This window comes from Condylura cristata, unplaced genomic scaffold (assembly GCF_000260355.1).
Source record: "Condylura cristata isolate star-nosed mole 26May11 unplaced genomic scaffold, ConCri1.0 scaffold00006, whole genome shotgun sequence".
NCBI lineage: Eukaryota > Metazoa > Chordata > Mammalia > Eulipotyphla > Talpidae > Condylura > Condylura cristata.
In genome coordinates this window covers 26,770,350-26,786,834 of record NW_004567107.1, presented here as the reverse complement: position 1 = coordinate 26,786,834, position 16,485 = coordinate 26,770,350, and the positions used below count along the sequence as shown (strand labels likewise).

Below are 16,485 nucleotides of genomic sequence, written 5' to 3'. Positions count from 1 at the left end.
TAACTGAATAAACGATAGAATGGCCTGATGCATTAGTGAGTAGGCCCTAAAATCTAGTGCAGTGGTCCTCACCTGCTAGCTAGCATGATTCAGAATTTCCAGATGGACTTGTTAAAACAACAGTTGCTGGGTACCACCCCAAGAGTGTTTTATTAATAGATCTGGGGTAGGACTAAGAATTCGCATTTTGCATTTCTAACAAACTCCCAGATGCTGCTGCTGCTACTGGTCTTGGGATTGCAATCTTAAGAACCACAAATTTAGTGAGTCACCTTTGAGGGTGAAAAATAGGAATGAAGTCTAAATATCTACCCTGGCAATCAGTAGGCATATGCCATTTAACCTGGTCTGACGTATTAAATAGGGATTTGAGCGAGACCTCACTGCTTTGCAGCTATGAGGATAAAATGAGATTAAGAGGATACACTTTGAAGATATGAACACCTTATTAGTGCATTTAAAAAAATTTTTTATACATTCGTCATATCTTTCCATTTTTCTATCTATTAAGCCATCTCTCCTTTTTATTCAAAATTTACCTCAGGCTCACCCACTTTGATTAAGTAGGGCCTTACACCACCAAATCTCCATAATGAGATTGAAAATACCTCATCCTTTCTTCTAACGTCCAAAAAACTTAATCTTTGTTGATTAATTTTCCTATCCTCACATTTGAAAATTACAAATGGAAAAGAAAGGTGTGCTTTTCAACTTGTTCTATGTGATTGTAAGCTCATCGGAGGTTAGAGATTGCATATTCAGTATGAATGCCCTCCATTGTGGCTGCTTGAATATTAAATTGGTGAATATTTCCTGTGAATAGGTTTTCCAGCAAAAGACTATTACATCATACAATAGATTGACTGAACTTCATGAATAATGTCCATACCAATGAAGTTCATGTTTGTTAAACATTTATCTTCTAAGCCTGTGTTGGTTGCTATATTTTTCTTGCCTCTATTGACTCTTTTAAAGAATTTATTTCAAAGCCACTTTAAGGTTTTTGGCAGCATTTTTGTGATGATAAAGTTTACATCTGTTCTGATGAATTTTGAGTTCTCAAGAGGAAAGGAGTTCTGTGTTCCCTGTTTGAAATGTTAATCTCTAGCTACTTTTCATTGGCCACTAGGTGGACCCAAAGAAACGAATTTCTATGAAAAATCTATTGAGCCATCCCTGGATCATGCAAGATTACAGTTGTCCTGTAGAGTGGCAAAGCAAGAATCCTGTAAGTAAAATGAAATCCAGTAGAATTTTGTTTAAGCATGATATCATTATGTGAATTCAGGACCTACAGTGATATGTTTAAATACAAAGTAAAATATGTTTTGTAGATTTACCAGATTAGTGTTTGGGAGACTTGTAACCTAATTATGGACTTGCTGGGACAGTGGGTCTTAACCTGGTTGCATGTGAGCATCAACTGGGACTGTTTAAAAAAAAAACTGTAACTCATGACTCATCCTAGAATAATTAAAGGATATTTTTGAAAGTTCCCAGGTGTTTCTCATGTGTAGTCAGGATTGTGAACAGTGACCTGGGAATCATGGGTAAATTACTTAATATTGCCAAACTTATTTATTCATCTGTAAAAAGAAGGGTATGATTTCTATTTCCCAGAATAGTTATGAGGTGATAGAGGTGCTCAAATGTTGATCTCTGAAGAGCCCTTAACATTCACTATTATTGATTCATTTACAAGTAATAGTAGTAAACCACTTTATTTATCACAAGTAAATATTGAGTGATGATAGTAATATTGTTTAACATTTTTGCAAATTTCTCTAACGTCTATTTGAACAGAGGATACTTGGGTCTCATTTGCTCCTGATTTGTTATTTTAGTTGAAATGTTTGAAGAAAATACACCCTTCTGTAGACTATCAGGAAAATGGGTGATTTTAATAGCTTTTCATATATTTGAGGATATTCTGATATCCAATTAAAAGTTGTGCAGCGGGTTAAAGCTCAGCACTATGAAACTAGTTGCAGTCACTGAAGCATGAGTTTGATCTCCAGCCAGGGAGGGGACCTACATGGCGCAGCAGACCTCTCCTATCTCTCCCGCTGCGCCCCTCAGCGCATTTGCCTTTGTCATTCTGCCTATTCTGCTCCCCACTCTGTCTCTGGTGAATCCTCTCACCTATATCTCTGGCCAGTACCCCAATTCTTGTATGCATAAATAAATAAATCTTTATAAAAAGATTGACAATGGTAATTTCTTAAAGGTTTAGTTGCATGTGGAATCTGAAACCACATGTGAACTTTTTATACAGTATTACACTGAACTCCACTAGCTCTCATGTAAACTTATGCGTTGATCATTTAGAAAATATTGTCTGGCACAGTTATGCAGATTTTTTAAATCTTAACACTTTTTTATATAATATCTTAAAAATAACCTTCCTTAAAATCAGTTGACCTCATCAGAAAAATCTTTAAGAATTGAAAAGCTGTCAAGTTCATGGTGGCCGGTAGAACTTTTCCAACATTCTAATTTTTGTTTGAAAGCCCAAACTATATCACAGCAACAAATAACTGTCAGTTGTTTTCCTTGAAGTGACAATTTCACTTTATTCACTTGAGAAAATGTCTGCCAGATAGCTAGGTCTAAATAACAATAGTCTGTCAGTGTTTTTTCAAGGAAAAGTGGTGTTTCTGTGAAGAAGATGGCAGTGTCTGCTCCAGGCTGAGCCACACAGGTGCTTTTCCTGAAGGCACCACCATACTTTGGTATGCAGAAGTATTACATGTGAACTCCCCATTTTGTCACACAGCATATTAAAAACATGTATATTCAATGGCCAAAATAGAATAAAATGCATACTTTTTACTGCTTCATCAAAATCAATTTCAATTTTTTAATTGAAACTGAGTTTTAAAAAATTTTCAACTGTGAGTGCATGACAAAGAATATAGTGTTTTAGTACAGTTTGATGCTTCTACATTGATTCATACTAAGGCATCAGCAGTTTTACTCATCACTGCTTTTGCACTAGCCGTGCAAATATCAACACTATGAAAATGAAAACAGTATCATTATAAAAAGTGTTGACCTTGGAGACTCCTCTGGGCTCTGTGGACCATATCTTGAGAACTGGTCTCAGATGTATATGAAAGAACTTACATAATAAAGTGCTATGCCACTTTACACTCTTATTTGACTAATTTTTCCTTATTTGAATAATTGTTGTGACAAATGGCAATTTGACTTCAGTAGAAAACGTGAACATTACTAAAGGATATGTATATATTGTGTAATATTAGTTAACTATTGCTGTGCTAAAAAAACCACTCCAAAATTTAGTAGCTATAGCATACAACAATAATTTCCAATTCTGTGGAGCAGCAGTTTAGGCTGGCTCAACTTGGCAGGGTTTTTTTTTAATATTTATTTTTTGCATAGAAGAACTGGGGTATAGTCCAGAGGTCCAGTAGGTAAGAGGATTCACCAGAGATGAAGTGGGGAGTGGAATAGGTAGATTTACTGAAATACACTGCTAAGGGGAGCAGTGATCAAGACAGGAGAGGTCTGCTGTGCTACGTGGGTTAGACCCCTAGCCAGGATCAAACTCAGGCCATAAAGGTGATAGTGCTGAGGCTTAACCCCTAGGCCATCAAGGAGGCCCTAAGCAGTTCTAATGAGAGTGTTTCTTGGGGTCACTCATCTGATGAAGGTGTAAGCCCAACTGTAAAGACTGGATATTTGTGCTCTTGGGTCACATTGTGTCCCAGTCAGTTACTCTGGGCTTCTTGATATGGTAGTGGATTGCAAAAGAAGCAGGAAAGTGCGCAAGCCCACATATTCAAGCATTTCTCAAGCCTTGCTTGCGTCATGTTTACTAATGTCCCACCGGCAACAGAAAAGCACACAGGAAAGCTTGGAGCCACTTTGAATTGTATCCCTATGATGTTGGCACAATTCTTAACTCTCATTTTTAGATAAGGAAATCAAGAAATAAAAATAACTGTTAAATGAATTTAACAATAGGAATGACATTACATTATATCCTTGCAAATTTCTTTCAAGTTTGGCTTAGAAAAAGACAATGGTTCTCATCTGCTTCTGCGTTCATTCTGTTTTGATATGCTATATTGATTAAAGTATATGAAGAAAATATAGCTTCACACAGATGTTTAGTAGAAAAGTATTTTAATACTTCAAAGGAAAAATATTATAATAGCTTTTTTTCCCAGATAATTGGGGGTATTTTTTGATAACCCACCAAAACTTCAGCAATGGAGTACAGAGTATGTGCGTTGGTCAACAGAATAACTTGAAATTATGTTTCAAACATTCCACAGTATAGATGGTTCAGCTGGGAGGTTTTTGCTTTCTGGTGTAATCACAACAATAAATAGAAATACTCTTCCCAGGGGCCAGCTGGTCTTGATAAAACAGCTGTGCTTTTTTTTTTTAAATCCTTCTCCATAGTCTACCCCACTGTTGATGCACACAACCTGAACTGAAATCCGTTCTAATTCTGTGGTGACTGTCAGTTCCTGGAATTTCTCATCATGTCAGCCTTCCCTGACATCTTTAATGTCTTGAGCAAATTCAACTTAGAGCTGCAACTTACTTCTAATAATTGTGAATACCAAGAGCCTGAGCATGCAGCTATGTGAACTGTGTGACAGCAGGACGAGGAAGTTGTGATGTGCCCCTTGTGAGAAAGTGGGTGGTGTCACTGCCTCTGTTCAGCCATTGGGGGTCATCCTTTCTCCATGTGTAGGAGGGCTTTGCATGTCTTCTCAGCCATGACCCTAATAGGCTAGGCTAGCATACCCCACTGTTCGCAGTAGAACAGATGCCAAAATGAAGAAAATTTCTCATTTCAATAACACAAAAATTATTTAAAATTTAAATTGGGGTGCAGTATAAAGTGAAATACATAGCTCTGAGTAACCTCCAAAAGCACATAATTTTCCTTACTCTTAGTATAATTACTAATACTTATTGACTGTTTACTATAATAGCATAGTGTGCTAATACACATTACTGTATTTTATATTATAATGTAATGTGGCTAAAACCCTTAGGGTAATATCTTTAAGAGTCAAGCACTGTTCTTTAGGCTTTATATTTTTAACTCTTAACTCATTTAATCCTCATACCAACTCCCTGATAATAGATGTTACTGTCCCCTTTTTGCAGTTGAGGCAACTGACACAGAATCAACTGGTGACTTTCCCAAGTTCAAACAACCAGTAAATGTGGAATAAGGATTTGAATCCAGACAGCTGCAGAATGTGATGGATCTGATAGGTCAACTAATTGAAACTCAGGGCCGGTAACCTAAGCTACAAGTTTGGCGACAAGCCCTGAGTAGTTGTCACCTTTGTGAAAAGCACTGGTTATCCAGTCTCTGTTGGAATAGCGACTGGAGCCACCAAGGAGAGAGAGGTGGCACTGTGGTGGGGTAGATAAAACCCTGAACGTGGAATGGAAAATGTCAGTCTTGGGCACATTGCATACATTTTTCTGAGCCTTCACTTTCTCACCTCTACTGTGGGTATTGTAATACCATTTTTTAGGTATGTTTGGGCTTTGTTTTGCCAGTTGTAGAGTGCCTTTGCATCTTTCTCGTCTGCCTTACAGAGACGATGAGGGGACAAGTGAGTTATATGCTAGGAGCCATTCGGATTTATTGTTGCTTTTTGAAGTATTTGCTTTCACCTCCTCTATGTTGTGTTTCATCAAGAGTAAACTATAAAAAGTAATTCAGATTTACTTGGATATTTAAGATATAGATGCTATTCTATAAACTGTATGCATGATCTCCTCTCATTTTCACACACAGCTCTAGTACCCAAGTATTGTATCAAATAGGAGTTATATTTGGTTCTATTTTCTGCCCTACTGAACAGGAAATGTAGTAGGCACGGATAATCCAAAATAATTGGCTAGCTTTTGGTTTGCATTTTTGTACTTAATTTAACTTGCCTATGTGTGGCTAAGAATTCAGAGTACTTAAATATTGAGCCCCTTTGGAAAACCTACCTTGAGATAAGCCATATTTGCTGACTTTTTTCAGGCTTGTCCATGCCACTCTTCACTGTTTCTAGTTCAGGAGCTGAGTGAAGAAGATAGCACGCCTTCCTTTCCCACACACACCTGTGGTAAAGGTACAAATCAAGACCCCATGGGAAAGATGTTTTTTCTTTCTTGTTCCCTTTCTTTTGGAGAGCAACTCCAGATCATGGCGGGAACACAGAAATCTTTCACTTCTCCTTTGAGCAGTGATGACATCACTAAGAAGATGCCAAAGTGTCTGGACTTCTGAGAGGGGCATGTACAGCTCTGGAAACTGCTGAGGTCAAAGCAACACAATGAAAACTTACTGGTCATCATCCTGTTCGTGTAAAACTTTGTGGTGTTCACATTCTGCGTGACTCACGGAGCTGTGCTCAGACCAGCCAGTCACACTAGTCATTGTCTCTGCTCTTCCTGTGTTTCCATTGATGGCAGAGTGACTTTCTTGTGAGCCCCTGTTACCAGTGGCGCATAGTACAAGGGTGGTCATGCAATTGCTCTGCTCTGTGCTGGGCGCACAGCTCTCCTGGTGTTAATGTTTGGTTCTGACACCTTCCCATGAGGGTCAGTGACAATTTTCTAAACTGTGCGCTCTAAAGATAGAACCAGAATGGTAAGGGGAATTAATCAGTAAAGGTGGTTAAAGAGAAATTGAGAGGAAGGGTTGTCTGTAATAAGAATAATTAAATTTCTGAACATCTCCTTTACTAAAGGGGAAATAGAATTGTGACTTAGCACAAAACTGTTTTTGAGCTATTTAGATGTGCTGCATTCTCAGTGCTGCCATCTTTTTACAGATTATGAAACCGAGCCTCAGAGAGTAGTAACATGCTCAAAAGTCACATGATTATTAGCAATGTCACAATTAAAACCAAGGTCTGTCTAATTCCAAGCCTCTTAGCTGTCAGATTTTACTGACTTGCCATGGATATAGAGGTCACAGCCAGTCATACCTTAGGGGACAAGAAGGAGAAGCCTGCTTGAGTTCCCTGGAGAGGAGTACAGTAGCAGAAAATGAAGTGTTACTTACTGGAACTATTGTGAAGAGGATTTTTTCATTGAAAAGATGACTCTAGGGCCCTCCCTGGTGGCGCAGTGGGTTAAAGCACAGCACAAAGAAGCTTAAGCCACTTCCGCATGAGTTCGATCCCCGCCTGCCCTGGAGGTGACCACATGGCGTGGCAGACCTCTCCTGACCCACCCGCTGCTCCCCTCAGCGGTGTACTTCGTTGATCTGATCTGCCTGTTCTGCTCCCTGCTCTGTCTCTGGTGAATCCTCTCACCCTCTGCATCTTTGGCCTGTACCCCAGGTCTGTACGAATAAATAATAAATAAATAAATAAGAAAAGAAAAGATGACTCTAAAATTATCTTATGGGCCTCTTCCCATGTGATCTTCTGAGCTCTTATTCTAGGTTCAGGCCATGTTCTTTTTATTCTTGGTATTTTTGTTTGATTTCTAGAATGCTTTTTATTTCTTTAAAAAGAGATTTATTTATTTATGCATATAAGAACTGGTGTGTAGGCCAGAGGTGTGGAGCTGAGAGGATTCACCAGAGATAGAGTGGGGAGCAGAACCATGGATCTACTGAAATACACCTCTGAGGGGAGACGCGGGCAGGACAGGACACACGCTACAACATGTGGGTCAGCTTCCTGGCCAGGGATTGAACTTGTTTAGCAGTTACTGGCAATGGCTTGATAATACTGTGTCTTTAACCTTCTTCCACCAGGGAAGCCCCAATTAGAACTCATTTTTGACCATTCTTTGGTGACTTCCATCTTGCAGGGATTATTTCTGTTCCTCAAAATGAAGTTTTCATAGAGGCTGTCTCACTTTTCTGATTGTGCTTTGCTTGTAACTTCAACATGATGACAATTGAGCAGCATCTGTGGTACCACCTTAAGGGCTCCTTGGACTGTGCTGAACCTATACTGCCCTGGGGGGACAGTGTGCTGCCAGTCTCAGTTACCCCTGTACCCCTCTGTTACACAGACCCTGGTCTAAGATGCTTAGATTTTAGATGCTCTTCCAGGACAATCCACTGCAGGTCTTGCTGTAGGGGGTTGAGTATCTCATCCCTTGACAGTAGGATTTTAGTGATGGGGGTGACTGAGGGTGACAAGGGCTGGGTAAAAAGCTCATCTTCTTGTACTGCTGTTGTCATCTTCCAAGGTCATAAAAAATGATGGAAGATGCAGGCCCTTCCTGGTGGCACAAGAGGTTAAAGTAGAACTCTATGAAGCTAGAAGCCACAGCCACCTCAGTAGCTCTGTCTAGGGAGCTGACCCACATGGCTCAGCAGGCCTTTTCTCTCTCACCCACTGCTCCCCTAATGTATTTTAGTGGATCTGCCTGTACTGCTCCCCATTCTGTCTCTGGTGAATCCTCTGACCCCCCCCCCAACCCCGTCCCTCTGGTCTACACCCTATTCTTGTATGCATAAATAAATCTTTAAAAAATTAGTGTAGGATGCTTATTTTTACCCAAGAGTTTGACAGACTCATGTTTTTACATATTGATATTTAATTTTGCAAGGTTACCATCTAATTTAAACATTTCTAAACAATAGTTATATTTACAATTTTTCATGAATAAAGCTTGACATTTTTTTTTGTAGCTTATTCACCTTGATGAAGACTGTGTAATAGAACTTTCCGTGCATCACAGAAACACCAGACAAGCAATGGAGGACTTAATTTCTTTGGTAAGAAATACAACATGAATTTGCTCTTTATCTTATTTGTACATTAAACATAATATAGCGTTTCACAATTTTATCATGACTGTAAGCATTGCACTTATTTTATGTTGAAGTATGATTTCCACTCAACTTGTTTCTAATGTCTGCTGGTTATCCTTTTTAAAAATGACATTTACTAAAGAGGACCGCAGAGGATAAACAGAAAAAAAAAAAAAAAGAAAGAAAACGAAACAGAGCAACCTAGTCCAGAGAAGTGGCAGAATTCTGATTTTGATTACTTTGAATTCTCTAACATGGACCATGATCCTGCTGTAGAAATCAGGTAAACAGAAAGCAGTTTTTTACCTGAAAGCAGCTTTGTGGCACTATATCAAGCTTATGAACCAGATGCCATGAAATCATTATTATGGCTTCTGGTGTGGATCATTTTAGTTTCTGATGTGAAATCTGCAGATCACACAGATTCCCTCTCCCCTCCCAGAAATGGAGGCCTTAGAGCTGTCTGAGTATATCCAGCGTGATGGCAGGGATCGTGCCGTGCTTGCTCCAGTTCCCTCAGTACCGTCTTTCATTACCTGTGATTTGTATGTTTTTTTTCTAACTTGCAAGGTAGATTTCAGCTATCTTTTTTTTTTTAAAGGAAACAGAGCTTTACTTAGCCACAGGTTTTTTGTTTGTTTGTTTTGTTTTGTTTTGTTTTGTTTTTGTTTTTTAGTGAGAAGAGAAAAGGAAGGAAGGAAGACAGTGGCTGTGTTGGATAGTGGGTTGATATCACCGGAAAGTGTAGCTAACATGTTGATTTATCTCCTCTGTACATCTTACTGTAATGAACAGTACATTTAGAGGCTATGGCAGAAAAGTTATAAAGAAAATGCTTTTTATTATCATGCTTAGTGAAATAAACCAGAAAGAAAAAGAAAAAGACCAGATGGTTTCACTCATAGCAGGAGTGTAAGAGATGGGGGAGTGTATATATATATGTAACAATTACTATATATATATTATAGTTACTATGTATATTACAATAATTATATGTTACTATGTATAGTAATATATCCTAGTACAATTTATTACAGTTACTATACAATATAGTATACAATTTATTATAATTACTATATATGTATACAGTACTATTTATATAGTTACTATATTATATATAGCTACCTAGAATATAATACTATATATAGTTATTATATAGATAGATAGAGAGAGAGAGAGAGAGAGAGTAATTGTAATATAGTAAAAAACAACATCAACTAACAGCTATAACCCAGAGATATCTATGGGGGAAGAGAGGGGAACAAGATCAAAACTGGGGTGGGAAGAGTACATGTGACTATGGTGATGGCACATGGGTGAAGTGGTGTTGGGAAGTTCATGGGGATTACAACTGAGATGAAAAAATGTACAAAATGAAGAATAATATAAAAATATATAATTAAAAAAAGAAGATGCTTTTTTAGTCTACAGAAAGAGAGGGTTTAGGAGTGATTTTAAAACTCACAGGCATGCTAGAAAACTATCTATGACTCTTAGCACTGTGTAGATAATTTTTATAATGCCTGTGGTGTTATTGATAAGCAAATAGCAGTTTGTTTCTAAATTACTGTCTTTAATCCCTATGACGTCTTTTTCAAAAATGGTGTCTGCAAAAAGTGCATGGATGATGTAAAAAAATTCTTCAATGTAGTTTTTGGAGGTTAGATATGGAAACAACTCAAATGCTCAAAATAGATGACTTGATCAAAAAGATGTGGTATATATACACAGTGGGATACTATTCAGCACCCAAAAAGGATACACTTAGCCATTTGCAGCAACACAAGTGGAGCTAGAAAGGATCATGCTCAGTGCAATCAACTAAAAGGAAAAAGAAAAATATCGAATGGTTTCACTTATAAGAGAGTTATAGTGGAATCAAATAAGGGATCAGGGGAAAAAGATAATAATAATAATAAAACAACAAAACTAGCAGGCAACCATAAATCAGAAATCTTTATGAGGGAGGGGGAGAAAAAGGGATCAAAACAAGTAAAGTGTTGGTGGGAATTTTATGGGAATACATAATGATGTAAAAGATATAAATACAAAAATTATAAATAAAAAATGTAGTTTTGGGGAAGTGGAGAATGATTATGACTACATAGTCATCATCTTGCTCCCAAACACCTTCTACATAAAACCTTGTCATTCCTTCCCTCCACTCTGAATTAAAGGCAGCATTCTGTGATAATTTACTATAGTATTTTATACTCTCCTACTAGTTTCATATATCCATTATATAAATTTTGAAGCATTTACAGTAATTATATCCATCTAGACTATTTATTGACTAAACTTACAGGTGGTAGTAGGCCTTCTTGGATCATATACTCTGTGAGGAGGTATATAGCTTTATTATTAATATGATTCAGTATTATTAAAATGTAACACTTTTGCAGGGCAGAGTCTTATAATCTTATACGTATATTATTTAGAAACATTCAGTTAATCACAGTATATTGAACAGATATGTTTACATCTAGCATTTCCTAAAATCTCATTAAAATAACACTAAAGCCATAAACATGCAAAACACAAAGATGAAGAGAATGGGAGACAAACGTTGTATCAGTACAGTTTTGGAGATTATGAAATGGATAGATGGCAGCTGCCATAGTATTTTGAAGAAATCTTAAAGCTGTGTGCCCTCAGTAAGAAAAGGCAATTAACAAATTGGTTAAAACCCTAGAGCTTCAGGAAGGCTCAGGAATCAGAGATACTAGGAACCTCTGATGTCAGGGAGGTGTGTCGAGAGGGAAATGGGAAGATTGGTTGAAAGTCTGATTTGGAACCCTGAGACCCTCGGTCCCTTCCTCTTTCTCATGCTAATGACAGCCAACAGAAGCTTGGAGACACTGGACAAGGGGTACCTCTTTTCCAATCACAGCTAAGGGGGGCGTGGGGGTGATGAGCCACTTGGAAATGGATACATGGACACATTTAGTCCTTATAATTCTGCAGTGAGCCTTCACTTCTAAGTCTTTTCCCTACTACACTCTTGAGAAAACTGGAATCAGGTTTTTGTCCTCCTGGCAGTGGGGCTACAGAAAGATTGGAAGATTCATCACTAGAGTGAAAAGTCAAGAAGCCTACTATCCCAGTTGTGGGGAATTCAGTTCCTGTCTGTTCACTGTAGAGAAAAGTCCCAGACATGGGCAGACCCCAAAGTCACACTTTAGTTAGCTGGTAGTATAATTCTTATTTCTTTTTAAAGGATTTATATATTTCATGCATACAAGAACTGGAGTATAGGCCAGAGGTGTGGGGGTTGAGCAGAGTGGGGAGCAGAACAGGCAGATCTACTGAAATATACTGCTGAGAGAAGCAGCAGGAGAGACAGGAGGGGTCTGCTGTGCCATATTGGTCAGCTCCCTGGTCAGGAATCAAACTGCATCAGTGGCTGTGGAGAGCTTCATGGTGCTGCACTTCAACTCCTGTGCCGCCAGGGAGGCCCTGGTAGTGTAATACTTCACTTCACTTTTATAAAGAAGTAGTCAGAGGTTACAAGTCATTTGAGGATAGTCTTTAATATGAAAGTCAGGAATCAAAACAAATGGCATTGGGTGGAAGTAAGATGGGGAAAAAAAAGTGAAAATACTCAGAAACAGATATTGCGGGAAGTGAAAGAAAATGGCTAAGAAACGATAATGTTCTCAGAGATAAGAGAACCTATTTCTTTCTTGAAATAGGAACAAGATGATTAAACAGGAACATTTGAAGAGATAGCTCTTGAAAATTTTAAATATAACCACAGAAGTGAAAAGCTCAATAGAAATGTTTGAAAATGAAATTAAAAAGAAATCTTTCAAAAGTAGAACCAAAGACAAAGGGCTGCACATATAGAAAAGAAGGGATGAGAAAGGTCCAACAAACAAACAGGTAAGAAGTTGTAGAGAGATAAAACAGAAATAAGAGAAGAAACCATAGAAGAAAACAATGAAAAAAGAAATACGGCAGAATTGAAAGATATGCGTTGCTAAGCTAATAAGTTCACCAAAGCTTAGCAAAATGGTTGAAAGTGGATCTGTAGGAATGTCTGTTTGAGTGAAACTTGAGAAAATTGGGGAAAGGATATGATCCTGAAAGTTTTTGAGAGGTAAGCCAAATGATCATGCTAAAAGGGTTGGGTGTAATCAAGTAAAGTCAGAAACACTTTAGATTTTTCAGTAAGCTATACTAAAAGCAAGAAAACCGGGCCTTCAAAACTAAAAGTGATTATTGACCTAGATTTCTGCGCTTAGCTAAATGAAAATCAGGAGTGAGGTTAGAATGTAGATATCTATCAGACCCCAAAAAATGTACCCCCCATTCACCCGCTTTCTGGAATTACTGGAAGGTGTGTTTCACCAAGACAGCAATGTAAACCACGAAAGAGAGGAGCTGGAAAAGGGGGATGTGTGGGAGGCAGATTCAAGTTGCAGGGATTCCTAGGCTGCCAGTTGAGTTGCAGGCGGAGTTGCTAGTTCAGTGGGGCATCATCAGGTGGAGTGTGTCCAGAAGGGAGATAGAAACAGGTTAGCTGATGTATGGGAACATGTTGAAAGGAGGAGTGAATAGTGTTGGAGAGTTGAATTAGTAGCATGATCACTGCCTGTTTTATTTTTCACTTCAGGGCAAGGAGTTCAGAAAAGGAAGGAAATGCAAAGATAGCACTTTTTGTAGTTTAGCTAGAGGGCCAAACTTGTTGTTAAGGTACCAGAATATTAATATACTGATTGGTAAATGGCTACAACCCAAGTGCCCTTCCTATTGCCCTTTTGTGACCCGTAGGACCCTTGGGTGCCTCCCCCCAGTCTTTCTCCCCCATCTAGTAATTAAAAGGTTAATTATTGGCATGACAGTATCATGCCAGTAATTACTTCTTGGCCTCTGTTCTATTGATTGTTGTCACGGTACCAAGTAGATATTTTGAACATTACCTTTACTTAGTTGTGAATACTTTTTTTATAATCATAGTAAGGGAAACATTAATTCAATTAAAATTGTGATAAAATTATCGTAAGAAGATTCAGGGAGGAAATGTGTGGAGATGGAAGGAGTCATAGTAGAGCTAAATCCTTATTTTCCATGCTGGGAAATCTGAAGCTCAATACCAAAAAACTGCCAAAAAAAAAAAAACCCGAAAAACAAAAAACTTAAATGTCTGTCTAATTATAAGTACAGGAGAAATAGTTAAACATGTTTAAAAGAGGATCCTATGTTTTGGGGTGGATAGGAGGTTGCTAATTTTCATTTTATGCCTTGTAAATCTAAAACAAAAACTAATTCTGAATGTCTCTTGCTTGAAGGGAAAATTAAAATAGAACATTACTTCAAAAACATGGACTTTATTTTCTTCCAGTGGCAATATGATCACCTCACAGCTACCTACCTTCTGCTTCTAACCAAGAAGGCTCGGGGAAAACCAGTTCGCTTAAGGCTTCCTTCTCTTTCCTGTGGACAGACATTCACAGACATTAAGGTAAATACCCATTTTTGCTACTTCCATGTGCCTATCTTGCTCACAAGTGGAAACACCAGTGGTCAGGTTAACTTTATGGTGACAAGGAGCCAGAGGCAAAGCATTTAATGATTTAACATTTTTGATTAGGAAATAGGAAATTCTGAACTTGAGCTCTAAAACTCTAAATTTCAGTGACATTAAAAAAATCCTTCCCTCTTCTTTTAGTGTCATAAAAGTAATTCCTAACTGTTGTAGAAAAATTTTAAGCCGAAGCTAAACTAAAGGAAAATAGAATTTATCCACACATTTATTATGTTTAGGTAATAAAGCTCGTATTTTACTCTTTCCAGCCTTTTTTAGTGTTTATTTATGTACACAAAAGAGCATGCACAAGGACATAATACTATTGAATTACACATAATATTTAAAAATAATTGGGAATCATATAGCTGTGACTCCAGGATACATTGTATCTTACATGACAGTAACTATTTTAATGACTATTTTGATACTCATTTATGTTAAGGGTTTATGTTTTTGTTCTGAACAATAGCTATAGCTCTTATAACTCAAATTTCTTACAAGAATTACTTATTTTTCAGTTTGTCTTCTTGTTTCATTCTCCTTTCTCATGTATATTTAGAATAATGGAGAAAGTTTAGATATTTTGAAGCATTTTGTCATTCCTAAGTCCTCATGTTAATTTCTATTTTCTGTGTGATCCCTTGTATTTTTCAGGGCTTAAAACTCTGCCTTCCAAACACTTTCCCAGGTGTGTTACTTTGTAATATGATTTCTCCATAGTGTAATTCAAGTTGCAATTTAAATACTTTTAGCATAAGGAAATGTCTTATGTTATTTTCAGAAAGAGATAGTTGGCCTTCTTTATGGAATCCACTGTAGCCCAAATAATTACGTAGATGAGGTGATTTTTCTTTTTTTTTTATGTCTCAAAACTTAAAAATGTTAAAATGCCAACTGTTTCATTATCTCTTATTGCTCTCCTCCCTTTCTCCCGGAATTTCTTTCACACCTCATTTAGATGTCTCTTTTTTGTCACTTCTTAATCAGCAGGTATAGTGGGTCATAAGGCCTTGGTAGGCCGAGCCAGACTCCCTTCTCCCCACCCTGATCAGTCTTTTAAACAAACTAAGAGCTAAGTGTTAATGCAAGTGGCTGTTGTATGATGAAATCTTTGAAGTGAGACAGGTGAATTCTGGGATGGTTTTCTAGTCCGTTTTTGGAGAGTTTTATTGGTGAATATACCATGCCCAAGGGCCTCTCTGGTGGCACAAGGGGTGAAGTCTCAGCACTATGCAGCTATCCACAGCCACTGCAGCACAAGCACCATCCCCAGCCAGGAAGGTGACCCACATAGCTCAGCAGACCTCTGCTGTCTTGCCTGCTGCTACCCTCAGCAATGTATTTCAGTTGTTCTGCCTGTTCTACTCTCATTCTGTATCTGATGAATCCTTTCACTCCCCACACCTAGCCTGTACCTCAGCTCTTGTATGCATAAATAAAATAAACCTTAAAAAATTACCCCATGCCATGGGGGGCGGGGGGAAAGTGCACTGGACTATGATGATGGCACATGGGTGAATTGGTGGTGGGAAGCCCACAGGGATTACAACTGAGATGGAAAAAGGCACAAAATGATGTAAAAATAAACTATTATATTATTAAACAACAACAAAAAAATACCCAATGCCCAGGTAGGCCTTTTACCCATGAACTCCAGGGGTAGCCTATCATCCATCCTGCCCACACTGTCAATCCTTTTACATTTTGAAACTCAAATGAGTCGGGGGGCACAAATATATGACCTTTGCCTCTGGTGAAGGTAGTTTCAGAAAGCTAAAAGACAGCTCTGTCCTAACCTTAACTGAGTTAACCTGAAGTTACCACATTAGCTAATTTTTTTAAACTTGTGATTTGTTTTTCTAAGCCATTGTATGTTCTTATATCTGGATTGCCTTGATCTGATTTCAACTGTTTATATGATTCATAAAGAAGGAAAGATCTGAAAAGACACTCTGACCTTCCATTTAGATGGATAAATAAGAGTTTAATTGTTTGGGCATTCATATTATTGAATCAATTTGTATAGCAGATTTTTTAAATTTTATAATTTCCTTTATTTATTTTTATAATATAATAGTTTATTTTTACATCATTTTGTGACTTTTTCCATCTCAGTTGTAATCCCCATCATCAAATCACCTGTGTGCCATCACCACAGTCCAGTGCACTCCCCCCCCCC

At 37.8% G+C, this 16,485-nt stretch overlaps 1 protein-coding gene across 1 annotated transcript in view; it reads left to right on the top strand.

The window, feature by feature from the left end:
* The window catches only part of MELK (maternal embryonic leucine zipper kinase), a 56,124-nt gene that overhangs the window by 20,695 nt on the left and 18,944 nt on the right, over window positions 1-16,485 (top strand). The window contains exons 8-10 of the mRNA XM_004677513.2: window positions 1,130-1,228; window positions 8,654-8,740; window positions 14,121-14,240. Of these exons, the coding sequence (XP_004677570.1) occupies window positions 1,130-1,228; window positions 8,654-8,740; window positions 14,121-14,240 (306 nt within the window). The remainder of the gene's footprint in view (window positions 1-1,129; window positions 1,229-8,653; window positions 8,741-14,120; window positions 14,241-16,485) is intronic.